Genomic DNA, 26,851 nt, shown 5'->3' with positions numbered 1-26,851 from the left:
ACAGGTTGCAAAGCACATTTGCATGCATTATTTCATTTCATCCTTGCTACATGCTTATGAATTAGGTCTTAATAATCTTACTTGGCACAGGATGAAGAACCTGAGGCCCAGAAAGGTTCATGGGACTTGTCCGTGGCAGAGGGGCTAGCACTTCAGCTGTGACCCTGTACCTTGGCCCAAATTCATGTAACCATTGAAAGCAAACTGGCTTCCCCACTGGGCCCTGCTGGCTTTTCTCCTCTTTCCTGTAATCCTCGTCCCTTCCCACTTCACCTAGCTTGCCTCTTTTGCTTGTTCTAACCATTCTAGCATATCCGACATTATTTTTCCCCTTCTTACCACAAACTGAGAATTTACTTTTTTAAAAAAAAAAATTGTAGTTTTTAAATTGAGGTAACATTGGTTTACAACATGTATATGTGATTCAGAGGCAGAGCAGAGACTGGAGGCCATTTTGCATGCATGTCAGCAGGTAAGCACCAGTGCCTTGCACAATAACTGACCCAGTCCAGTTATAAGGTCTTGGTCTTAAACATATAAGAGATAATAATGCACCTTCCTCCTGCCCCTGTTAGTCCATCTCTACAACACTATTCAAGGAAGTTGTGTTACTGTGAATGAACAGTGAATCATGTATAAAGAATGATAGGAGGCTATCGAGTGACAAAAGGACACAGAACAGCCAGCTTTTGGTAATCCTGACGATTCATGTAATCTCTTCACAATCCCCTCCCACCCTCCTGAGCCAACAGCCCCTTTCCAAAGGTGAGGTGAACCAGTAACAGGGCGACTGGTGGAATTCCCAATATACTGAGCCACTATGAGCGCCCCACAAATGCTCATGCTCCGGTAATTTCCAAGCTCTTACCGTTTCCACCTCATATATAAAGGAAACCAGATTTCAGAGACTTATTATTCAGCCTTCTTCCTTCACAGTTTCACAAATAAGACCCACTTGCTGTCTGAAAATTGCTTGGCAGAAATACTGTCACTTGTGTGAATTTACATTCTTAAGCAGCAGGAGAACCATAGCATAATGGTTAGAATTTAGTAAGGAAGATGTGTGTGGAGGTGTAAAGAACCGGGCTGCCTGGATTTTATCTGGGTCTGTTCTAGCCACACAGCCTGTTACTAACACTTCAGGCACAATCAGACCAAAGGTTTCACAGGCTTCCTCGCCCAGGGCCCCAAGATAGCCCATCTCCTCTCCTCTCCTCCCTCTCTGGCACAACGAGATGATAATCACTCTGCATGATTTAAAGGGCCATTGGAAGACCAGGGAGTTAATGCTGGTGGCGTGCTAAGCACGAGCCGCTGAAGGATCATAATTCAGTGCTGACATCTGAGCTAATCCACTAGTTTGCAGAATCTCAAGACAAGCAGGCCTCTGAATTTCACTTAGTTAAATCATTTGTGCCCCACTTGTCTGTTAAATGCTATGAGCTCAAGGGAAGAAAGATGATATGTAAATTTAAGGAATTAGCAGTAGACATCAGTCAGAGGGACGCTGCGCTGTGAAACGTCCCTGCCTGTCAATGACAGAGGTCTGATTAGAACCAGGGCATCAGGAAGGAAAAGCCAGGGTGGTGGGAGGGGGCAGAGAAAGCAGAGACAAGAAAGTGGGTGTTAACTAAGCACCTACTGTGTGCCAGATATTGTACCAGAGGCTTTATCTGCCCTTAACCAACATAATTTAATACTTTGAAATAACTTATTGTTTTCTCCATTTTTTTTTTTTTTTACAAAAAAAGAAGCTGAGGCTCAGAGTTGAGTAACGTATTGGATACCACTGCGGGGGTGATGGTGCAGGACATGAGCCCCGATCAGCGGTGAAGACCACCAGCACCTGTACTCTCATTGGGCTTGAATCCTGGCCTGCTGCTCACTAGTCTTTTAAGGCCCCAGTCTTCCCATCTCAAAAATGGATATAACAGCATTACTGCAGAGGACTGTGGGGAAGGGTCAGTGGAAGGAGTTGCGTGAAGGGCTTTGCACAGTAAGAGCTCAATAAAAGCTACTCCTAGTAGTGTCACTACCTACACTGCCTCCCGTGCCTGCCTGATGCTTTTTTTTTCCTCTAGAAAGAATAAGGGTCAAAAGAGCACCAATCATCTGGAAAGGCCAGTCTGGGGCTGGCCAGAGGAATGTGGTTTGACCTGAGGACAGTAAAGTGTATTCTGGGGAGATGGTTCCCAGATTCGCCTAAGCCCAGAACCAGCAGCTCTGAGCTGTGCACTGTGTACTGTCCACCACCTGCCTTTCACATCAATCCATAGTGCATGAAATTTGAGAAAACACGACCCAGGAATGACAGTGGAACCTCACGAGATGGTGGAGAGTGGCCAGCCTTATAGCCCAGAGGACTTACTTACTTAGCAGTCCACCCTTTGCTTGAAATTCTCCAGGGAAAGGACTTCCACAGGTCACATGGGCCATGAGTTTTCTGCGTCACAACCCTAGGTGTCAGGAACTTCTCAGATTCAGTTTTAAGTCTTCTTGCTGTCATTTAGACACACATCCTCTTTCTGTCCTGATGGCACACAGCCAGTTTCTGTCCTCTAACTTAGGAACATTTTCACCCATGAAAAATCAAGAGCCTTAGCTCACTTCCTCAGGAAACACAACTATGGCTCCTTTAACTGTCCCCTTCCAGGCTGTGAGGTGGCAGGTTGCCCTTGACCCTTCTCTAAGCTAAGAGCTTCCGTTCTCTCAAGGCACCACACCCATCTATGTGCTGTATGGCATGTGTGCTATAAGTGAAGGTGGCTCTTCTGGAACACTCCAGTTTATGGCTCACCACTGCCAGACACAGAGAGAGTTAAGGGGCTACTGATTATGGGCTAGAGCAAGGGGCTCACATGATATGAGCCAGTGTATGACCCTCCTTAGACTTTGAGGGAAAGTCCTCTGGATTGCTAAGAGGTTGCCTGAAGATGACAGTTACCCAAGTAGGCCCCTGCCAGCCCGGAGGCTGACTTCCTGCTCTTGGAGCTGATGGCAGTGGTGCTGGGAATGGACAGCTTCCAATAAAAAGACAATGGAAAAGAAATATGTTCAGTTGCTTAAAGAGAATAAGGAAATCATGTCCCAGAGATATAATCCCTCTTTTCCCAGACCTGACATACTCAGGAGGCGTTTTGCGAGGTCCTTTACTCAAAACATCTGTTGTTGTCCATGCTACAGGGAAAACAATCTCGCGGGAACCTACAACAGGAATTCAAAAGGGCAGACAGGAAATGCAGAGGACGGGGTCATTCAGGCGTTTGAACCTGCTGCCGCCTCTGGGAAGGGTCTCCAGGTATTTCACCTGGCGATTTACGGCTGCTCTGGCTTCAGTAGCCTAAGCGACGTGTGACCACGTGACGGTGGTCGGCCCAACAGCAATGGCAAAAACCGTGTCTGCACCTTACCAGACTCTGAAATAAATCACCAGTTTGATCCTCCTGGCTATTGCAAAGCCAAACACACCATCTGTCCGCCACACACATCTCCTGGCTAGCATCTTGCCCTCCCACTACAACAACCATCTGAAAGAGTATTTAGTGCTGCAGGAGAGATAGTCTCTTTGTAGGTCATGCTTAAACCATGAGTCAGCCCTCAGCTGGCCCCCCCAAGGTCAGTCTGTCTCTACTAAGGCCCTCAAATTAACAACCAGTTAAGGGATATACTGCTTTGGGATAAACTCAACAGGATGTTCTTCAGGTTTACAACTGACCAATTTTGTGGACACTTGAGGTTTGGGGCCTGGTATTCGCGGGAATCTTCTTAGACTTTCTACTTGGTATGCCAGTTTTCGAGAACACTCGGCAGTTGAGGTGGTCTGTTTTCCTCTGGCTCCTATATTGTCAACCCACATACAACAGGAGATCTCAACCAATCATGACTATTGGAAAAAAGGAGTAACAGCTTCTCCTCTCTACTGCTGTCTTTTCTACAGAGTCAGAGATGTTTTTCAGCCTTCCTCAAAGAAGGGCCTCTGTGCTTTCCTTTTCCAGCTGAAGTTTTTCCTTGAATATTGGCTTTCTTTTAGCCAAGCTGTTTCTGGTCTTTAATTATCCTTCATGGTCTAAGCCCAAGAAGTTCTCATGTTGGTTATTTGCAGTGCCTGCAAAGCCCCAGCCAAGCCACAGCAACCTCTTTCTGAAGCAATTCAAACTAATGCCAATCCCTAGCCTGACGTGTGTTGCCATCAGTTGCGCCTACAGAAGAGGTCATTAGATTGAGATAGCTGCTTTTTAATTCACAGAGTCACTAAGAGCTCACAGTCAAAAATGAAGGCCATCAAATCAAATTCATTCATCACTTATTATCTTTGAATTCACTGCCATCATCTACCTACCCATACTGAGTCTTCTTGTGTCACGTCTCACAGCAAATCCATGCAGGTTCTCCATTCTAATGGTGTTTATTCAGTGTTCTAATCAAAACAGCCCCACGAAAGTCAACAAGTCTACTGTTTACATATGATGGAACAGTTATCATTTGTAAAACTTGAATATTTCAGAACATGAGGATTCTTGACTTACTCCTACTAGAGCTTTAACATATTTGAACTCAAGAGTAAAGGTTCTGGTCTCACAATCCAATAAACAGAATTCTAGGCAGCCAATGCACCAACATTCAGAATGGCATACTATTTCACACAGGCTTTAATCAGTCCATGAGTTGCAGTTACAGAAATGAAGTAATACACTGATCACACTTCACCAGGTCAGCAAATGTGTACAAGACCACACATTAGAGTTGTGAAGTTGGCCTGGCTTGCTACCCTTTATATCTAATTTTTTTTTCTTGTCTCATTCCTGATAATAATAATGATGATGCCACTCTTGTTGTATTACTTAGTATTAGGATGTGCTTTTTACTGAATAAAATAACTCCTATACCATCTAATGCTATGTTACTTGCTTGCTTTACTACAGTTGCTCACGGAGTTAGTGACACAATGCCGAAACCACCAGCCGCCAAACACTCCCACCATGGGATCAAGAGTAGGCACGTCCCCCTAATAACTTGGTTCTTGGTTTACACAAAACCAGGGAGCGATAGCATGAGCAAGGGCCCTGAGGTTACCCTCACATCTGTCACTGCCTAGAGGCTCCAGACCAAGCCCACCTCACGTGATGATGGACGAGCATTCTCTCTGTGCCTTTCAACAGAGTGGGCTGTTAAGCTCTTGAAAAGTGGGGCAAATTTTCACTGTATTTCATTTTAATTAATTAAAATTAAAATAGCCACATGTGGCCAGTGGCTACCATATTAAACAATGCAATTCTAGCCACATGAGCTCCCTATATCAATTCAAAGAATTTTTGCCTTTTCCTTAAAGACCTAAATCTGATCTTCCTCAAAACTGTGCTCAACACACTTGAGGATGTCTGTAGAAAATGTGGCTGCTCCCGCTAGGGGACATACTTTCTGTGTCATTGTAGCTACTGAGAAAAGGCAAAGTGGCTTCTGGAACATGGGACCGATTCCTTTGAGCCACAGGGGTCACTGAATTTGGAACAGCGTCCCCAGGGGCTGGAAAGAACACACTCCAAGCTTCTAAGCCACAGGCAAAAAGCTAAAAAAAGAAATTCTGAGTGGCTTGAAAGACTAGCTTGAAAAACAAAAACAGTGGTATGAAACCAGTGGGTGTCTTGTCAGCCTTAAGCGACCATTACCACCGGCCAAAAGAACAGAACTAATTGCTTACTTAAAAGGAAAAGAAAAAAAAAAAGAGAGAGAAAGAGAAAACAACTAAATCAGAAGACATCTAAGGAATGTAAGTAGTTTTCACAGACACTTCCAATCAAACAGCCCGGGTACGGTATTTCAACATAGCTAGCTCCTTTTTTTCTTTCCTTTTCTCCTATCCCTCCTACCCCTGTGCTTCCACATGAGATGGACTTCCCTCCTCTCCTAAATTTCATTAGTTTTGTTTATGTCTCAAATAAAGGGGATGAAAGAGAGGGCAGGCTTCTGCGAAGGAGCACACTGGGGTCCTCTTTGCAGAGCGGCAAGGCGGGGTGACACCGGGGTCTCAGGTTGGACTTGGAAAGTCCAGGGGCTGAACCCATTAGCATTTGCCCTGCCCCTAGCCAAGCACAGCTGTTTCCTCTCTCCCAACTGCTCCCCTCAGGCCCCCCCCCCTTTTTTTTTTTCAAAGAAAGGACCACCCTGAACAGAAAGGGCTTTCTATCTTCTCCAGTTAAAGCCTGGTGGCTAGTCTGCTAAGGAGAAGCAAAGTGGGAAATGCAGCAAATGATGTTTAAAGGCACCAGAGGCCAGAGGGAAGGTTCAGAGAGCAACATTATGATTTTGTTTTCCAGAGGCAGGTTACAAATGCCACTTTTCCAAACTTCAGGGATTCCTCTGGAAGAGGAAAATAATTATTTTCCTTCTCAATATCTTAAGGGAGAAACAACATTAGATCTAGCAGTTCCTTATGGCCCTAATTTTCTTTCTGTCCCCATCCATTCAGCTAAAGGTTGGAATTCTGCCCACTTTGCAAACTTGCTCTGAAAAGGCCTCCCAAACCGCAGGGTGTAATGAATCAACTAGAATGAGGACAAGGACTAGAATTCCCAACCAGTAGCTAGGGTCGGCTGGCAGGGATTCAGGTGAGGGCAGGGTTGGGACAGGGGCAAGCAGAGGTGAGTGGGCAAAGGGCAGAGGTGAGGCCAGGGGTGAACACAGAGTAACTTCAGCTCTCCCAGAAGTGTCACTTGCTAATTGGTGACTTTGTAGCCTGGACAGGGTTGGCTTCAGAAAGTGTGCGTAGAAGAGTGCAAGGGAGGAGAATGGAATTATTAGAAAGAAACTGAAGATGGTGCCTGAATAGAAGCCAGTAAATCTCTGCCCTCTGTGTCATGTACATTCCTTTATTCAAGTGTCTTTGCCAAGCTGCCTGGATACACAAACACAGCACACACACAAACACACAGAAAGGCAGACACATCACAAATCACACACACAGATTCACATGTAAAACTCACATACAAACATACATATATTTACATACATCTACATAAACACAGAAACATCTTAAGAAGGAAACACAAACATACACACATCTTACAAATACATATAAATACACACATCTTACAAATACCTACAAATACATACACACAAATACACTGTGTGTACACGGACAGATACATACCCCACAAACCTTCTTTATGTTCAGATTAAAAGTGGGGGTTGGGAAAAACAACCAATTAATTGGGCCAAGTCTCAAAGGAGAGGAAATGAAATGAAAAATCCAGCCTGGGTTATAAAAATAAGTATTTTTTTTTCCAACGTGCAGGAGGCTCATTATATTAATTAAACATTATTGCAGTGAACAAGAGGGGGGAGGGTGATTAAGGCTGGGATGAGGGTAAGTGTTCTCTCCTGTTGCCCGAGGCCGTGGTGATCTTCAGATATTAATCTCTCTGAGCACTCAAAAGCTGAAGAGATAAACACTTGAAATATGAAAATGTTTTTCTCTAGAGCAGACGCTGTGACCCTCGGGGAAAGCAAGTGCAGGCTGTGTCAGGAGGCTGGCCCTTACTGTCCTCCCAGCATCTGTCCCCTGCTGTCCCCAGGGAACAGAGGACCCGTCCAGCCCTTGGTGGTGGGGAGAGGCAGCAGCTCAAGGCAGCAGCTTGGGGGAGATTTGCAGAGGGGAGGTTCCTTTCCCCTTTCATTCCCTAGTCGTGCAACATTTGATCTACTAATTTCCAGAATTAACCCCTTTCCTCTCAAATCCTTTGGGTGTCTAAAGTCCAGACCAGGGGTGTGGGAAAATTGGAAGCTAATGAGTGGTGTGCTGGAGCCAACACATACCGGCTTGTTAAACTTTCTGGAATTTTGCAAGCCAGTTGTTAAATGCAATCATTACTGAAAATTAAATGATATAAAGTGACAATGAAATAAATTCTATCAAAACTAAAGGTAACAAATGATGAAAACTCAACGCTTTCTTATTATTTTAACACATTTTACCTGCACGGATGCTCCCTGCGTTATTTAGAGCTTGTGTATCTGTCCCCTGGGAGGGTGGGGGAGAAACTATTTAATGCTGTGTTACCGCGCTTCTCAACTCTACCCCCATGACATCATGTTGGTAGTTTGAATTCCACCACTGTGGGAGTATTTACACCACCGAAAGTGGCAAATATTACAAGGCAGACTTTTTTTTTAATCCCTGGAGAGCTGGTTATTAAACATTTACCAGAGCACCACTGTCTAAGCATGCATCAGCGGCCACAGCACACAACCTTCGCTGTTCAGCAGGGCTAACGGCAAGCCCTGCTATCAACAGTGCCAGAGAGTCTTCTGGAGCCTGGCCCTCTGCAGCCAAAAGGGTGGCTTAATACATCGGGCTGGCAGCGGCATCCTCCTGGAGGCCAAGTGCCAGACGGCTGGGCTAGACACCCACGGGTGTGGCAGCTTTTCAGTCCCTTGCCTTGGTTTGCTACAGAGGCGATGAAAGCCTTAGAGAAGTATCAGTCAGACTCGAGGCCGGTAGTATCCTACCATTTTAGGAACAATACCCGGCCGGGAGCTGAGAAGAGGCTCTGTGATGGTGGAGGCTGTGCTGGCGGTGGGAACAAGGGGACATTGACTCTGCCCATCTCCCAGGACCTCCCCACTGCTCCTTCTTCCTTCCTCTTCTTCCTTTTATCTTGGCTTCCCGTGATCCCTCCCAGCCTCCACTGTAATCACAGAGAGGGCGAAAGCACCACCAAACAGCTCTGCTGTGGGTGGGGTGACGTGAGCAGACTGTGGCAGTTTGCGGGCAGAGGGCAGAGGACTGCTCTGTGGTGAGAAGTTTTGAAGTTTGTCAGGGAGTCTGAGCTGAAAAATATGGAGCAGGCTGGCCTGAACGCTTCCCTCCCTCTCCCTGAACTCTTGACAAAGGCGTACCTGGAAATGTCCGGTCGTTTGGGCTGGAAGGGCTGGTCCAGGTGCTCCTGAGCCACTTGGCGCGATCGTACATCCAACCACAGGGTTCTTCAGGGAAATCAAAGTTGCAGTTGAATCCTGAAGGGAGCTGCAAATCTTTGTCTAGAAGGGGAGAAAAATCCAAAGGAAAGCAAATGAAATGGGCTCAGAGAACAGCCACAGTGGTGCTATTTAAATGGCTGGCAAAGCCTAAGTAGCGAAGTGAGAAAGAAGAGGCTCCCTTGCTTATTCATTTAACTCATCTTGGCGATTGCTGGCTTTCGGGTCAGCCTTTGGTCTCATCCTTCCCAGGCAGGAAAGCCAAGCCTGCCAGTGGTTCCCATAGTAAGCAATTATAAATGAGGCCGCCAAATGGCTTCGGGCTCTAATCAGCCTCTTCTGTCCACCTCAGAGAGCAGACAAATGTAAAAATCGCTGTTCCCTCAATGCCAGAGAAGAATGTCTCCCTAGCGCCTCAATGGCAGGCTGGCTCCTGCCAACCTGCCTCTGAGAAGTGATGGGGCAGCCTGTTAGCATCCAGAGAGGCTGAAATGCAGGGGATGTGCTGGCCAGGGAGGAGTGACCGCAGAAACGAGGCAGGCCTGTTTGCTCCCCTTCACACCTCTTTGGGATAGGACTCTTGTCTCAGAAGGCTGGGTCAGTCTGGCATCTCTGGGGGCCGGTGACTTGGCATGTTAGGGCAAAATGAACAGTCCAGACCAGCCAGTCACCCGCTCAGCACTGGCCAGTGAGAACAATTTCACATGGCATCGAGCACCTGAAGTTTAGCTCCCAGAGGTTCTGGGAGGAGAGAACACGTCCCTCGTGGACACCTAAGACACGACTATACAACTTTGTCCCATCGACTTTGTTGTTCACCCGAGTAAGCCAGAAGACTGGACCAAAAGTTTTTTTTTTGCGGGTCCATCCAGTTCTAAACATCTACTGTGAGCCGGTACCAACTAGATGATAAAGTGGGGGACTCCTGAGGGGAGGGAACGGAGGAAATGGAAACCCAAATGTGGAGCCTCATGGCAGTAGCTGCTGAAACAATGGGAAAGAGCTGGCTAATAGGGGCAGCAGGGAGGAAGTGAGGTCTTTAGCTTTCTCACTACCTTCTCAAGGTTTCCAGAGAGCAATTTCTAGGGGGAAGGCCTAGAACGCAGATTTGGAAATCTGAAGGGAACAAAAAACTGGAGAAATAAATTGCTCCCTGGGGAGGAGGCCTCACCTCTGAGGGCAAGGGCCCTGCTAGCCTCGGGGGTCAGATTGCCAGCAGGCTCTGTCTGTGCCTCCCTTCCGTGAGAGAGGAGATTTAATGTTTGCCCACCCTTGGCCAAAGTCAGCTTGAGTGGAGAAAAAAAACACATGGAATCTATTATGGAAGCATCAACCTGTGGCTTGGAAAAGTCAGTTCTTAGCCCTTACCATCCCCTTCTCCCGACAATTTCTGAATTTCTATTTTTCCGCTCAAAAAGATGGAGTAATTCAATATACCATAATTCCTCTCTAATGTTTACATGCGTACTGTATCTCAGGAACCAAATTCCACAAAAAGATCTTTTGCAAAAAAAGAGAAGGGAGGAACCACCAAAGAAACCTCAAACAAAACAAACCACTATAAACGGGGAAATTATATTAAACTTCTGAAAGTTTGCAGCAGAACCCTGAAATTTTCCTTTGGGTTACTATTTAGATAGAAACCTCTCCTCCTGTCCTCCACCAAGTGAACTCTGCTAAATCCAGTATCATATATTAACTCTCTGTGCATTCTGCTTTTGGCTCTCAAACTATCTTAAACCTGTTTTTGGAAGACTCTAGAAGTCTCTTTTCTTTGTAAAACAAAACAAGTACATTAAAATGTCAGAATTCTGTATTCAACTAACCCTGACCAATGATGTCCCCCCGCCCACACAATGTACAAAAGCACATTCCTAAAAGCATATGCATTACATTACCATTTTTCAGTCCCACAACTTCAGCATTTATTCTTGGCTTCCCTCCCACTCTTGTCTGTGGCCATGTTGTGGAGTGTCCACGCCATCAGCACCGGCTTCACGCTGCAGAGAGGCTGAGCGAGCCGGTTTGACAGATTTCACATCTACCTACTGAACCTGGGGCTGCATCTTTGTCTCCATCACTTCCCAAATCTCTTCGCCAATCTTCCCTCATTTTGTTTAATGAACGTTTAATAATGATCAGTAATTTACTGTAAATTGAGGCTGTCAAGCATTAAGTTCTAGCCAAAAATGCCAGGTGTTCCAAAATTTGTGGTTTCTTAGGAAAGCCGTCATACCGGGCAACCTTGTAAGCAGTAGATGAAAAACAAAATGTGACGTACTTTTGGGTTCTGCCAATTATTATTTTTATCTAACTTGGATATGGTTAGAAGATAAAGTGAAATAATACAGATTTCCCATGGGAAGAGGGTGATCCAAAAGGAGGAGGCCCTGAGTGTTGAAGATGGAGGTGTCTTTCCATGTTTCCGCACTTCACCTCCTGCGGATGGCATGTGCTGTATTACAGTGGGGTTTGCGACGCTTTCTCAGTCAGCGGTGGTGACAGGCAATTAAGTCATGGTTAACTGCTGAGCCACCGACTACATGTTCCCCTGACCTAGTTGCCCAATGACCACCATCTCTTCAAAAGACTGTAAGGTGGAGACGCAGCTTAACTGGAAAAACCACCATGGCTGTGGATTCTAAGGGTGAGAACTGATGGCTAGAGCAGAAGACATCTCAATGGAAAAGTCCTCTTTAGGTGGGTCGTTATTTCCACTGATTACCTGTGGGCTCACACCCATAGGCCTGGGCTGGTTATTCTAATATCTGAATGATTCTAGATTGGCTGTAAATAGCCACTGTCCCAGACCTCTGAGTACCCGCCTCTCCCTGACCTCTGCTCCAGGGCTCCCCCAGGCTCCTGCCCAGCCACAGCCCTGCCAGGTGGGCACCCATGCCATCTGGAAGAAGTGTGACTCTGACCCCGACTCTCACCATCTTCAAAGCTACAGTTCTCTCCACACTCTGTGGCCTCCTCGTCAATGGGATATGGGGTGGTGGTCTCCTCGCTCTTCACAGTGGGTCCCAGTGTCTCGACTGTGGGCTTTGTGTCTGTAAAAGGAAAAATAAGGACGGTGAGTGCCATGGTGGCCAGTGTGGAAACCCAGCAAGAGACGATGCCCAAAGTGAGTGAGAGCATTTAGAGAGGGCAAAAGAAAGGAAAACCAATATGGACACATACACCGCCCCCCCCCCAGTCGCCTCTGTGTACAGCCAGTGAGGTCAGGTGCGTCATTGTCTCAGTTGAACAGGTTGGTCCTGAGCTGTAGAAACAGCCATGGCAGAGGCCTGAACATGGAGCCACGCTCTACTCCAGCAGAGAGGCCACTAGAGACAGGACCGGATGGGGCGATGCTGACCCCAAGGTCGGGCTAGCTTGTACTCTGGGCATTCCATTTAAGACGGGCGTGGGTGATGTGTCCACACAAAATGAAGGCTGCCCATCCACAACAGTTTGAAAAAATCTCAGTGGTTAATGAGCTGAGCTTCTACCATGTGGAAATGCCTGTCTGCATGCCCCTTGGGTGCCGTGCCAGGCCTGCTTTCACTTGGCATACACCTTCTCTTTCCAGCCTTTGGTGTCAGTCAGAACTTATTTTGAACCAAAGCTAACTGGACCCAGGGGGCCGACCTATAACAAGATTATCAGAAGCACATTTTCCAAAGTCACAGGCTAAGGCAGAAAGCTTGGGAGGGGGGACCTGAGACACTGCTCTCCTTGTTTGCACCAAACTGGATGGAAGGTACACGGATTCAAAGGACTTAAGACTCCACTTGGTCACAGTAATTTGGTGCTGTGCCGTTACACTGGGTGTGGCAAATTCAAAAGCTTCCTGGATGAAAGAGCTACATAAGCAAGGGAGGTTGACTGGGGTGTGGGGAGAGTAAAGAGTGGGGGAGGAGGTATCCAGGGGCTCTGTGGCCTGTGGTTGATAGGAGACCTGCAGTAGGTCAAGGACCTCGGAGAGAGGGCCCATGGGGATTGAACTGCTAATGGGTGCACGAAGCTTTCAGGGGGTGCCAAAATATTGTAAAATTATAAAATATTGTAAAACCCAGTGACTTTGTTAGCAAACAGTGAATTGTATACTTTCAGTGGTAAATTGATACTTAAATTGTATCTGTTTAAAAATGAAAAATAATTTTTTCCCCACATGAAGCCAAATATCTCCATAGAAAAACTCCAGACTTGTCAACATTGGCAACTGATTCAAAATATATTAACAAGTAGCCCGCAACAAAACCTGGCTGGGCCAAACCTGGTTGCAGGCAATCGGTTCTGACCTGGGCGCTAGGTGATTCATTCAGCTATCCACTCACTTGTCGGTTTGCTCACACCACTTGTCATCATTCAGCAGCCATTTATGAAATGAATAAAAGGGTGAGTCAGGCCCTGGGTGGGGTGGAAGGGATCCTAGGAATTGGTGTTCAAGTCCGTGTGTTGTGGGGTGGGGTCCCCATCCCAGAGTCCTCCTCCAACCAGACTATCTGAATAAGCCTGAGCATTGTTCCTCCCATTTCTGAGGATGTTCTTCCGCACTATTGTATGTGATTAGGCGCCTTTGTCAGGCTCCCTTCAGGATACCATTTAATAAAGCCAGGAGCTGAAGGAATCACTAAATACGCTGAATAGCTTTTTCACGGTCGACTTCCCATCTTTCTGCTATTAAACACTACGCACATAACCTTTCATACTTCTCTTTGCCATGTCGCCTCTTGCTCACGGTAAATAGCAAATAACCTCGAAGCGTCCTAATTTGTAAGTTCAAATTTGTCACTGTGTCGCAGAATCTCAAACTCAATTGTAAAGCAAACTATGGGAGGCAAGGCAGGAAGTAATCATTTGAAACACAAACAAACAGGTGAAGCTGCCCTGTCAAATTATTTAGCTGTGGCATCTCAACCAGCCCATTATTTTTCTGGTATCCTTCTGGGGTATGCATGAAGAAGTGAACCAAGGACGAGTTGCAGGAATAAATGGAAATTTGAAAAGCAGAAGAAGCCACCTGGTGTAGGGGAACAGTTTTCAGAAATATACAGCAGTAAAATGGGTAAGTGGTTGATGAAGACAAACTTAAACGCAGGGGACTGGGAGCTGGCGTGGCAACAAGAGGGCAGGACGAGCGCAGGCAAGTGGAGAAACAGCAGCTGGCCTCTGGTGCACTGTGTTTGCACGGGGCGCTAGAGGTCACTGCCCATCAAATTGCAACGCTCCCCCACAATTGAAACCAGATGTTAGAGACTTCAAAGAAGGAGGCCAGGCAGAGGGTAACAAGCCCTAACGCTGATCTTCCAAGGAGTGGCCAGGCAGGACTTTGTAAGGACAGACCTGTTGCTGGCCATTGCCAGTATCATTTGGGCCAAGCTGGGCTGGGGGAGCAGTAAGTGGATGAGGCCATTAGCTACTATCCAGATGGTCATCCTGTAGGCCAGCCTGGGAGAGGTGTGGCGTGGAGGGCAAAGGATGAGAGAAACATGAACCAGCCAGCCCCCAGCTAGCTGGGCAACCTCTGGCAAGTGGCTCCATCATTCTGGGACTTAGTTTGTCCATCTGTGAAAGAGATGTTGGCTGAGAAGTGTAATTTTTTTCTGGACATATGTCATACTCATTAATAGGTTGTGGAATCAAATTATTGGGTCATGACTAGCATTTAAAAAATATGGACTAAGATATTTCAGAGTGTACTCCTATGGCAAGGATGAGGACTGCTTTGGGAAAATTCTTTTTTGTTGCATTTACTTCTCATGACAGGTTTATGTACTGGTGCCATCAGTATAGGTACTTTCATCTAATATCTAGCTATTATTCTACATAATCCTCATAACAACTCTTGCAGGCACAGCTACACTATGGTCACTCCCATCTCTCAGCTCAGATAAGTGAGATGTTAGGGAAGAGGTAACTTGTCTGACAATATGCAGCCAGCAATCAGCGGAGGCAGGAAAAGAACCTGGTAATCTGTCCCCAGAGTCCAGACACTAACAATACACTCCACCCCATATGCACACACATGTGTGTGCTTGTGTGTGTGCTTGCAAGTCAAGTGGTTCATGACATAAATTGATTTTAAACTGGGGGTGACGGTCAAAAACATTTGAAAGCCCCTGGTCTAGAAGCACCAGGTCTCCCCTGATTCTGAGGCCACATACACAGTCAGCTTGTGTTGCTATTGGAGGGACAGTTTTCAGCACCTGTGAGCACACAGGTGATGTGCATGCAGCAGGCTGCAGGGAAACTTGGCCTCACCCCTACATAATGAGGAGTAAAATGTCTTCCCACTAAAATTGTTCACTGGGGCTGTCTTTATTCCAAAGGTGAGAGAGGCTAATTTGGGCCCGACTCCTGGCCTGCGTGCCTCGACGGGACTCCTCTGCACCATCCCAGTCAGCACGCAGGCAGCACTTTTCTCCCTGGGAGCCAAAAGCACTTATCCGACATGCCCTTATTAATCCTTCACAACACCCTGCTGGGTGAGCTGGTGACAGGTACAGCTCAGACAGGAAAATGGAGCTACCTGGGGCCCTGGAGGAAAGGACAGGATGGCTCAGCCTGCCTGCTGCTCCTGCAGACACTGGGGTCAGTGGCTCCCCCAGCTCTGTTTGTGGGCGGTGAGGAACACCTGGGGAGATCTAGTGCCAGCTTTGTCTAGTGGTGAGGACAGGTGGGGCTGACTCAGCAGGATGGGCCCTTTCTGGGAAACAAGGAGGGCCGGGCGTGCTCCCTGGACTCACGGGCACGACGAAGGGAGATAGCCTGGCCCGCAGCCTGGCCACCTGGCAGGGACAGGAATGAACAACACTCTTGCCTTGCTCTGGAAGAAGTTTTGTTCCCATCAGCTCCCCCGCAACAAAGTCCCTCCTGAGCAAATAAATGCCTTTTACAGATGTGGCTTCCAAATGAAAATGAAGTCTCTCAGCCACTGACATCTGGAGACCAGATTCAGACATAAACCGATTACTTTATTATCATGAGGGGTTTTTTTTCTTCCCTAAATCAACAGCCAAAGCCCTCTGGCCTGAAGAGTCAGGGTCTAATTGAATTTGGGTGGGTGGTGTGTGGTTATGATTTGTTTTTGAGAGAGTAGGGTTGGAGAACTGAAATGATCCTTCAAAAAAGACAAAACACATCCCTTGAGAAACCATCCTGAGTCCAGAGGCTCCAGTGCCCAAGCTTTGAGGCAGGAGAATACTGCATCCAGCCTGGGCAGGGGGCCGCAGGGTTTCTAGCTGACAAGGTTTGACAAGGGACAGCTGCTCCCTCTGCCCCTCTCCACCTCCTCCCATAGCATCCCGAGAAGCCAACGTCACCAGACCAGGTGCGGGAGATGGACGTGAAAGCAGGGCCTTACCTGTCCAGTCGCAGCCCAGCACCTCCAGCCGCATCCCAATGCCCGCTGGCGACCACCTCTCGGGGTACACCCGCACGTACTGCGCCGGAATAGGGTCGAACCTTCGAATGTCGGGAGTGTCGTAGTGCATGTTCCCTTCAAACAGCTGTAGGGGAGACAGGGGGCTCAGTCCTTCTTATGGGGGACCCTGTCCTCTCCCCATCTCTTTCTTTCCTTGCCCATCTCTTCCCAGCTCCACACAGTCAAGCAGAAGGCAACCACAGGGTTGACTCATGAGGTGGACATGATGAGCCCTTGAAGCCCCATTCTCAGGTCAAGGTCTTCAATCATTGGGAGGGGGCTGGGGCAGACATGGAAAATAGGGAGCAGAGGGAAGTGGCCTTTGCCAGGTTCTGTCTTTTATCCTGGACCGAAACCGAGGCCTAGGGAATTCGGCTCCCAATGAGTCTCCAGATGCCTGGCTGGAGAAGAGAAGGGCATTTAGGCTGCCTTGCCCCTGGTGAAGTTCTCAGTTTATCCAAAAAAGAAATTATTTTATTTTTTTTTAAGAAAGTGATTGCCTTTATTTATTTATTTTTAAATATTCATTTATTTGTTTATACAAGCACTGGGTACAGTCAGAAGCGCGGGAGGGTGAGAGAATTCACCAGAGCCAGAGCGGGGAGCAGAGCAGGCAGAAGGACCGAAGTACACTGCTGAGGGGAGCAGCGGGCGGCAGGGGAGGTCTGCGCGCCATGTGGGACCCTCCTCTGGTGGCCAGGGAGCAGCCGGGGATCGAACCGGCGCTGCAGAGGCTGCGGGCAGCTTCGCAACCCAGCGCTCGACTGCTGCGCCACCGGGGAGGCCCCGAAAAAGAAATTCTTGAGAGTACAGACATAGATAGTTATAATTGACTGATGGTCAATTACAGCTAGCCCGGTTCCCTGAGAGGCTGCAAGGAAAGGGACAACCCCCTTCTCTAAGCTAAAAGCAGAGTCCTGTGGTCACACATTGATAGTTTTAAGACTGTTCCCCCAAAGTTTGTTTAGTGGGAGCAGTTCTGTATAAAGAAGCCTCCCTCAGAGCCCCGATAAATATAACTGCTGACAGTGAGGCTGCCCCAGTTGAAGCCAGGTGGGGACCCCAGGCCACTTAGAAGCCACTAATTTAGGGGATTGTTGCTGTGAGGCCAGTCAGAGCTATGACTGCTCAGCACCTGGAAATGCTACAGAAGCCCCCTGCACCCTGGGTTTGGCAGGATGACCTGGTTCCACAATTCTAGAGAGGGGGCGCTGTTGGGGGAGGGCAGGCTCCAGTCGGGCTAAAACCATCTCCTTTCCCAGGCCCACAGACTGGTGAAGAAGAGCGTGGGTCAGCAAGCCCAGGGGAAGCCTGTGGTCCAACTTCTGCTCTGTCCACTGAGGGTTCTGGTTACCAAGTCCAGAGTATTTCTAAACCTCTGGAACTGTGAGCTGGGAGTTTACATCAGCATTTCGAAACCTCCACCCCAGCCCTTGCGTCTGCATTAGGAATGGAAATATTTGCTCAGCAAAGGGGGCTGAACAGAGACATGTAATACCCCTTCCTTGTCTGGGGCCCTGCTCTTCTGAGGAAACGGAGGGGTAACAGAGATGGAGACCGGAACTCCTGGCTAACCTGGAGGTTAACCAGAGAGGGACAGAGGTGCCTCAGCCTCTCCCCTTTCTGGGGCGCCTTCGTGTCCCGTGAGGAAGGCTGACCTTCACTCCTCCGATGGCAGGAAGGGTGGGCTGCTCTGGCCTGCACTTCCTGCCTGGAGTAAGTTTCTCTCGCCTCTGCTTAGCTGGAGCATGAGCAGCGGGAAAGATCTAAGCAGTCAAGACTAGGAAAACACAGAGGAGGTGCAGCAACATTCAGAAAAACATGGTTGTTCTTGGAAATAATTCCCTGGTTTCTATAGTTGAGTCTCCAAAAACCACATCCCCTTTGGATGTTTGGCCAATTCTAAGGAAACTTTATCTGAAAGAGGGTATAAAGCTGCAGAACTTTGTAGAACAGCAGTGTTGAGAGTGATTATCCCTTTGGGTTCTGGAATCAGACATGGGTGTGTGAACCACAACTCTGTCACAGGTACCCTGTGTGACCCTGCACAAAATCAATCTTACTTTAGTCTTCTGGGAGCTAATGAAAGTTCCAGAGGAATTGTAAGGACTAAAACCTTAACAAGGGTTGAAATAAGGCAGTTAGCACAGTGCCTGGCACAAAGTAATCTCTCAACTAATTGCTTTGTTGGATTGTAGGGACTTGGTGATGACTGTCGAGACAGGCACTCGGCATCCCCAACTTAACCTCCCTGTGTGGGTAAGGTTACAGGGTCGTCCAGGAACATGTACCTTTGGCTGCTGTGTCTTGGGGTCCTGGATGTATTCCCAGTCCTTGCCATTTAGGCTGTAGGAGACTTTGAATTTGCGCACAAAAGCCCTGGCTTCCACGGCTGTGATGCTGTCTCCTCCGCGGGCTCCCTGGATGATGACGCCTTTCACCGTCTTGGGTGCTCCCAGGTCCACCTGAAGCCACTCCTCTCCTGGCTGGGCCTGAGGGACCCTCGGGAACCAGCCTGAGCGGCTGCTGACCAGACGTGCAGCACTGGGGCTCCAGAGGTACTCACGGGTGGAGGAGGCAGAGATCTGCGAGTCCGCTATGAGGCCGGAGAGCATGCCCAGCATGTTGGAGCAGGGAGCATCTGTGGAGAGTGAGGAAAATACAAGAGGTCATGGCTGACACCCTCCTCACTCAGAAGGACACCCCTCTGCCCCACTGAATAGGGAGAGGTAAAAGAACCCAACTGTCAAACACTTTAAGTCAGCACTGATCTCTTTGCATTTCTAGCTAGAGGAGCACTGGAGCTAAGAGTCCAGACGGTGAGCCAGAGTGCCTGGTTCCTGTTTGCACTGCCACTTACTAGCTTATGACCTTGGACAACTGACTGAATTGCTCTGTTCCACAGTTTAGCTCTATGATCTTGGGCGAATGTTTGAATTGCTCGGTACCTCAGTTTCGTTAGGTCTACAGGAAGGTTAACAGCAGCACTTACCTCTTGAGGGTTGTTTCAAGGATTCTAGTAGTTACTATATACAAGTTCATAATAATCAGCCAAGGACTCTGAGATCCTTGTCTATGATACCAATCCCCCCTCCTAGCCCCACCCCAGGGATGCTAAACACTGGCGAACTCAGCTGAGCACAACTACCAGGGTGACTGTTTTCTCAAGAGAATGGAAACTTTCCAGGGGGCAGGCATTTACTTCCATGGATGTGATACCATTTTTTTCACTGCCTGTCCTCTTTCCCCCGTGCTGTTCCCACTGGCCAAACTAACCTCTAACCAGTCAGCACCAGTCTAACCTTACTCAGTCGTTAGTCACTTAGGTCCCCTTAGTCATTCTGCCTCTGCCTCAGCCACCCTGCTCTTCCCCTCCAGGCATGCATGTGAGCTTCCCACCATCCAGCATTGCACTCATTTCTTATCTAGCTTGGCCACTAGCTTCAAGTTCCATGATGTCAGAGACCCATCTACTTTGCTCACTTCTCGAGCCTAAGCCCCAGCCCCAGGGTGGGGCCAGGCCTTAGCAGGTCCTCAGTAAATATTTGTGGAGTGAATTAGTGAGTGGAGAATGCATGAATGAATGGTCTCTGCCAAGGCAGGGGCTACAGTCAGTGTGCAGTAAACACCTGCAAACTGAATTACCGATCAAAATGATCCTCCAAGTCCTAATCCATTCCTTTCAATTTTCTAGAAAATGAGTTTTAACTAACTTCTCACTGGCCTGGAATAGCAGTGTGGAGGGACAGAAACCAGTCCCTGAGGTGGGATTAAGATGAACCACTCCCATAAAAGGGCAGCCAGGTCTCTGGACAACGCTGACTGCGGCAAAGAGTTGTACCCATGTTTATGGGTTCAGTTCCCGGTATTTCCACTTCTTGGCTGGGTGACTTAGGGCAAGCTGTTTAAGCCTGTTGTGCCCCTCTTACCTCATAGCATTGTTACAAAGATAGAGGAGATGACGTACAAGAAAGGAATGTGAAAGATACAGACACTATGAAAAAGAGGTGTTTTAACTGGAAGCTTAAAATGGTCATGCCATGAACTTGGGTGTGACCCCTGGAAGATGGGCACCATGGATCCTGGTGCTTACCATGGTGGATCCCTATCAGAGTGGGGACAATTAGGGACAGGATGGTGGGTGGGTGTACACTGAAGGCCCTTCTAGGTCAAAGAAGCAAGTTACATGCTCTGGGCTGAGTCCAGAAGATGAAAGCTGAGATTTTGCACAAACAGCCTGGGGTCACCCACTACCACTCAGCCATACCAGTGCACCAGCTTCCCACACTAGTTCCTCCAATCTGTCCTCTGCATCTGAGCTCTGGGGTCTCAGCTCACCTACCATACCCCTCCTTCACGCTATCTTTTGGCCTTTCTGGCCACAGTGCTGTGGAGCAAACCGTGACCACTCTGGTGCATATTCCCTCCTCTTATCAACAGGTAATGCCTGTGAGCGCGCTGTGCTTGCTCCGTCATCACCTCAAGAAAGTCCACCCTGATATCAAATCTCTTATAATGCATTTCTATTTTAAGACATTTATTATAGTTTTGATTTTATATTTATTTGCAGATTTATCACCGCCTCTTCCCAAATTGTTCAGATGACCACACAGAAATGGACCTGTCCTGTGCATCGCTGGATCTGTAATGCCTTGGAACATTCTTGGTCTCCGCTGAAGCGGCAGAGTGTTCTATCTGAGAGCAGGGCCTCTGAATCCAGACTGCCTAGATTCAAACCCTGGCTCTATCACTTTACAGATGGTTTCTCCATCTGTAAATTGGGGAGAATAAAAATACCTACTTCATAGAGTCCTTATGATAACCTATCTTCAATGTTACACCAGAACCTGGTATGTAGTTAGCATTCAGGATATGTCAGCCAGCAGAAATAGTAGATGCTTAATCAGTATACACTGCATGAATGAATGAATGAATGAAAAGACAGACTGGTAGGACTTGAGTCCTTGAGGCAATCCTGGAAAGGTCATTGGTATAATCATGCTGTTGGCAGCCCTCTCACCTGTGACCCTGCAGCCGAAGAGCTCCAGCCGGAGGGCGATGCCCGAGTGCCAGGTCTGAGGGCGAACCCTGACGAACCTCGTCAGCACTGGTGTGTGCAGCTTGTTCTGAACCACCTCCGTCGCGTCATTGTTGGCTTGGAACACCTGTAACATAAAACCCAAAACCACATTACTGAAATTCCTGTTTGTAGCTAGCCATTTGTACAGGCTTCTTCAAAGGGGGTGGCAAAGTCCTTTTGAATTTTATTTCCCTCAAGCTTAAAAGTAATCCGTGAATTTGTTGTTTGGGGCTTTTTCAGAAGCACCATGAAGAAAAAATTTCATTTCTTGCCCTGCTCTAACTTGAAAACAATAAATGGTCCTCACAAAAATTTTTGGAGGCAAGGAAAATTTTGCCTCTGGGCTTAGAGCAAGCAGAGGAAGGCGCCTTGAAAAGGAAAACACTTTCAGAATCTGGGATAGAGAAAAAAAATAGACTATCTTTTAGAAAACGGAGCGGAAATGTCATCTTTCAGAGCTAGGGACCTCATTCGTTAGCTTGACCTTGACTCTCTCTTTCTCGTGTTGCAGGCATATAGGGATATGTGCAGAGTATTTTACAATCATAAAGTGCTTCAATTGTTTTTATTAGTTACTCAGAAACCTCCCTGCTCCATGAATGGGTGAGAGGGTGAAGGGGCACCATCTACCCCCAATGCCCTCGTGTCAATCAATGCTTTCTTGGGTCTCTCAGTCTTTGTTTTAGGGTTAAGGTTGCAGACAATCTTTTGGAGTCTTGCTGTGGCTTCCTCTTACTGTAGTCCCCACCCTGTAATGAAATCCATCCCTGTCCCCATCTGACCAATGCATCTCTTATGGGAGGAAAGGCTTTTTGGAGTAGCTTTAATCCAACATGGTAGGAACAAGTCCGAGTTTACCAGATGGTCCAAATCAATAACTGCCATATGGACCTTATGTTTTTTGTGCTCTCCATTAAAAAAAAAAAAAAAAGTAGCTTGAGCAAGTATATGAGTTTCTCATGGGTTCCCTGAATTAGGGTGGAGGGAAAGACCAAGGAACCAACCATTGCTTCTAATTCATACTGTCACAGCTTAGCAACCAAGTGACTATAAATCTACTCACAGGCAATTCTGCAACAACTAGCCATTTTGGCTGGGTGGGGGAGGAGGCAAACATGCAGGTATTTGTGCCCTGAAGGGGCTGGGACAAAAGGAATGGGGAAACTGAGAGATCTGAATGCCTTGGAGCCAGACACTGTGTAAACAAAATCGCATCTACAACACTTCGTGGGGGGGGAGTGGTGGTGGTGTAAGTGTTATTAGCTTCACATTATCAATAAGGAAATGGAGGCTCAGAGATGTCTATTTGGATCCAAAGCCTCTGCCATGTTTCTAGGATTCAAGCTTATGATTTCCTAGTTGATAAATTTGCAGCTTATCTACAAAGGTTGTTGGCTAGGGGTCCCGAGGCCCTAAGAGCTCCAAGCATGGGGTGAGTGGAGGTGGAGTCGCTGCTCAGTGATGTTATACTCCCAGCTTGGAACACTCTGGTAGCAGCAAAGAGCAGCATGGAAACGCAGAGCCGATGCACAATGTGTCCTTTCTTCCCCATGAACTCTGTCATTTAGCAACCTTGAACCCTCCCTATTTGCCACTTGTTGAGGTCAAAAGTTACAGGCATTTCATAGCACACCACTGACCACAGGGGCGAGGGTAAGGGACATCATTACCTTTGCAACCAAATGAGAAGTGCCTAAGACAGACAGAGGAAAGAAACAGGTTTTCACAGCCACCACACTCAGATTAACCTCCCTGTGCCTGATGCTCCCACTCAGCTTGCCACGACTAGCTTGCCACGACTTCTCCCCTGGGGAGTCTTTTGCCCTGGTCCTAAGGCCACCCATGTCTTCCTCTACCATCCTGCTGACCAGAGGTGCATAGAGGAAGGACTGGTTGACAGGACTTGGGGGATCTGGCTGCTTCCTATAGAGTGCTGGGGGAGAAAGAGGGCAAGGAGACAAAACATGGGAAGGAGAAGGGCCAAGAAAGCAGAAGAACAAGGGTGAGAGCCAGACCTCTGGGAGAGGCCCAAGCCTCTGAGATTTTCATCTCTGAGAGGGACGACCGGAAGGAGGAAGCAGGCACAGGAAGCCTCACCAGCCCCATTGCTCGGCTTCCTCGGTGCCTACAAAAGACTCCAAAGCGGTGAGAGAAGGGATGGAGGAAATGATTCCAAGGAAGTGAGATTCATCAGTTCTAGAATTCAGCACCAGGAAGAGGCTTTTTTGTTTGTTTGTTTGTTTGTTTCATTTTGGCAAGAAAGATGCAAACAGCAGCCCTTTGCTCAGTTCTATGTTGCTGTGAGCAGCGGGAGGGCTGCCACCGGCTGGCTCCCCTAGGATGGTGCTGGTGGCGGTGTGTGGTAAAGGGTGCAGATGGGGGGGCCTGATTTGCCATGTGAAAACATAATCGGGGTGGTGAGTGGTCCTGAACTTTAACACAGTTGCTAATTCACAGCATACACAGCACACTGGTACCGTTTAGAAACACAGCACGTCTTATGTGTTTTTAATATCCAATTTTATCTTATCTGACCCCTTCATTTTTCAACCTTGGCAGACAAAACCAAGAAACCATTTCTTTTTCTGCTCTGCAAAGAAATGACTGTGTCTCTGGACTGCCTTTGGGAGACTGGAATGTGGCCGGGGGTCACATGCATTTGTGTTTGCACCTGCTGGGGGGCAGGGGCTGATCTCCCCAAGTTTGCAGGCTTTTGGGCTCTGCCTACAGTGGCATCAGACAAGCAAGTACGTGGTTTTTCTACCCCAGGCTATTGTCATGGCTGCGCAAATTGAATTTTATTCTGCTATTTCATTTTGCTTACTCTTCTACCCTGGAACCAAATAAGCTTCTTTCAACTTGGCCTCATGTTATCCTTTATGTTTCCAAGGCTAGTTCCTTCTTGGCTCCGAGTTTGCTTTTGATCTTGTGCTCATCACTAACTCTGCGCTGCTGTCTGGACATACTTTGACTGCACCTCTCACTCTGAGTGGGGTGTAGTGGGAAAAAACCCCAAACACCACTGAATCAGGCCAGGAGCCAGACTCTGCTGCAAATCAGCACATAAATGTGGGCAAATATCACTGACTCCCTCAGGCCCCAATTTCCTCTTCTGATAAATGAGGGTTATTGTATGGGGACTTGCAAGGTCCTTTCTGGCCCCCATTTCTAAGGCTTTCTTCACCAGAGTTTCCCATCTAGCTTGAGGTTTGAATTGCCCCAAGAGAGCCCACATTGTAATGGGGCATTTTAGTTACCCATTGTCCCTTCCAGCCTAAGTGCTTTTATGGGCAAGTGCTGTGGACTTTTATACACTTCAAATCATGCCCAGAACACAGTGAGTGCTCCACTCAGAGGAGAATACACCTTGTTGATGTTTGGTTTAATAGCAGTTCAAATTATTAATAATCAAGTTCAAATTATTAATAAACAACACCTTAGTTCTTACATTGTCTTTTGCCCAAAGATATAAAAGCATAATTTATGAAAATCCATTTTTAATGAAATATTAAGCAGTTTCTATTTCCCTGACCCAATGGATTTACAAGGTCTCTATTTTTCTCCCTGCATTTCCCTATTTATAGCCGGTAAATGCTATCATATATTATACATCTTTATGACTTTCTCAATGCTTCTGTGGTTTCAGAATCACCCTTCATATGTTTTCTGATCAAATTCTCTAAGATGGATTCTTGGCTTTGAGTCTAGGCATCGCAAGGTAGAGGGTTGTATGCCTAGGAAATGATGCCAGGAAATTGGTTTTACTCTCTATTCCCTGCCGACCCATGGAATCACTACAGGCAAATCAATAAACCTTAGATACCTTGGTTTCTCCTTCAGGAAAATAAAGTCAATAACAGGCTTGCATATAGACAATGAAGTCTACCAGTCCTCCCAGCTGGTTGCAATGCCTGACAACAGCCAGGACAGATGTTCCAGGCGAGGCTAAGTCACAAGTAATAATTAGGTCTTTGTTCAATGGGGAAGAGTTCAAGTTCTGAAAGTCATTTTACTCCCAAGTCCCACCTCCAGACCAAACATTTTCAGGCCCTAACTCTGCAGGGAGGTGGTCATAATGATGAGAAAACTCAGAGGATTGTGGATGGTACACCCAGACAGACATCTATCAAGTGTGATGATCAAATTATAACATCTGCTTTAAAAGCTGGATGTCACAGATGGTATACATATTTGTTAATTTTAAAAGAAAAATGCTAATATGTAGCTTTAGCACCCAAAGGAAACCCAGATGTGTGCTCAAGGTGATCTTAGTTTTCTTAAGAGATGGGGATAGTGCTGATTATACAGATAATTATAAAGGGACAAACACACACACAAACGCACACACACATATTTTAACAAAGCTATGTTGAACCTAACGATTTCTTCAAGTCTATCTCTGTAAACCAAATTTAAAAAACAATTCAGGGCACAAAGTGGTTTGGATAATCCATTTGGTGCCTCGCTGAATGCTGAACATAATCCAACACTTTCCAATTGATTCTTGAGACCTTTGGTTTATTTTCAGTAAGATAGAATCTGAAACCAGCAGCACTTCATGGATTTTCTGATTTGCACCTCTTGGGGGAGGGGGGCATCTGCCAATTAAACTGGCTGCTATCCAACATCCCAGGTTGGAGATTATCTACCTCCCAACTCCCCAAAGAGAAAATCAACATGTTGTGTCCATGCCTGTGAGCTCAGGAGGCAGAGTCTATAAAATCCTATGTAAAATTAAACAACATAACATGTATGATCTAATAAGAAACATCTAGTCAGCAAGCATCTCTGGTGGATTTAGAGGTTGTGTCTTTTCTGCTGCTTACCCCATTCTGGTCACTGCCACGGCTCCCTGAAGGCCCCTTCTAAAGTCCCCTTTGAAGAATAGTGGTGACTTCCACACTGTTGAGAACTGGGAGCATTTTGGCCCATTTGCCTTGGATTCCTCTAGGTAGGGGGACTATTTTTGCCAGGTCTAATTCTCCCTTGTACACGACGAACCTCTGTTGTCAGCATCCAATGCCCAGACATTGTAGACGGTCATTGCCTTCAGCCCCAGCAACTTGGTGGAGGGAGACCCAGGACAGGCTCTGGATTTGGAAACTGCTCCCCTCCAGGTGGGCCTGGTGCTACAGGAGCCACTGTCATTACGCTGGCTGCTCCAATGTGCGTAGGGCTTCAGTATTCAGCCTGCACACACCTGTCTCTTCATTACCTATGGTGTGACCTACAGTTTATTTCTATTTTGCTGTAAATATCTTTACGCGGTCAGCTCCAGGGACTGCAAAGAAAGCAGGATATTTTTCAAAGCCAACACAGTGCTGGAGCCCTGAGGTAGAAATTGTGCATGAGGTTCTTCTTCTTCTTTTTTTATAAATAAATATTTC

At 47.2% G+C, this 26,851-nt stretch overlaps 1 protein-coding gene across 4 annotated transcripts in view; it reads right to left on the bottom strand.

Moving 5' to 3' along the window:
• NRP2 (neuropilin 2) overlaps positions 1 to 26,851 on the bottom strand; it is a 117,029-nt gene that overhangs the window by 38,490 nt on the left and 51,688 nt on the right. For all 4 annotated transcript variants that reach the window (XM_037523901.2, XM_037523902.2, XM_054700018.1 and 1 more), the window contains exons 8-12: positions 21,405 to 21,549; positions 18,676 to 19,025; positions 16,325 to 16,469; positions 11,910 to 12,026; positions 8,896 to 9,036 (exon numbers count right to left, since the gene is read on the bottom strand). In XM_037523901.2, the coding sequence (XP_037379798.1) occupies positions 8,896 to 9,036; positions 11,910 to 12,026; positions 16,325 to 16,469; positions 18,676 to 19,025; positions 21,405 to 21,549 (898 nt within the window). The remainder of the gene's footprint in view (positions 1 to 8,895; positions 9,037 to 11,909; positions 12,027 to 16,324; positions 16,470 to 18,675; positions 19,026 to 21,404; positions 21,550 to 26,851) is intronic.

This window comes from Talpa occidentalis, unplaced genomic scaffold, assembly GCF_014898055.3.
Source record: "Talpa occidentalis isolate TD23 unplaced genomic scaffold, MPIMG_talOcc4v2.1 talOcc4.3, whole genome shotgun sequence".
Taxonomy (NCBI): Eukaryota; Metazoa; Chordata; class Mammalia; order Eulipotyphla; family Talpidae; genus Talpa; species Talpa occidentalis.
This window is presented reverse-complemented; position numbering and strand designations above follow the sequence as displayed.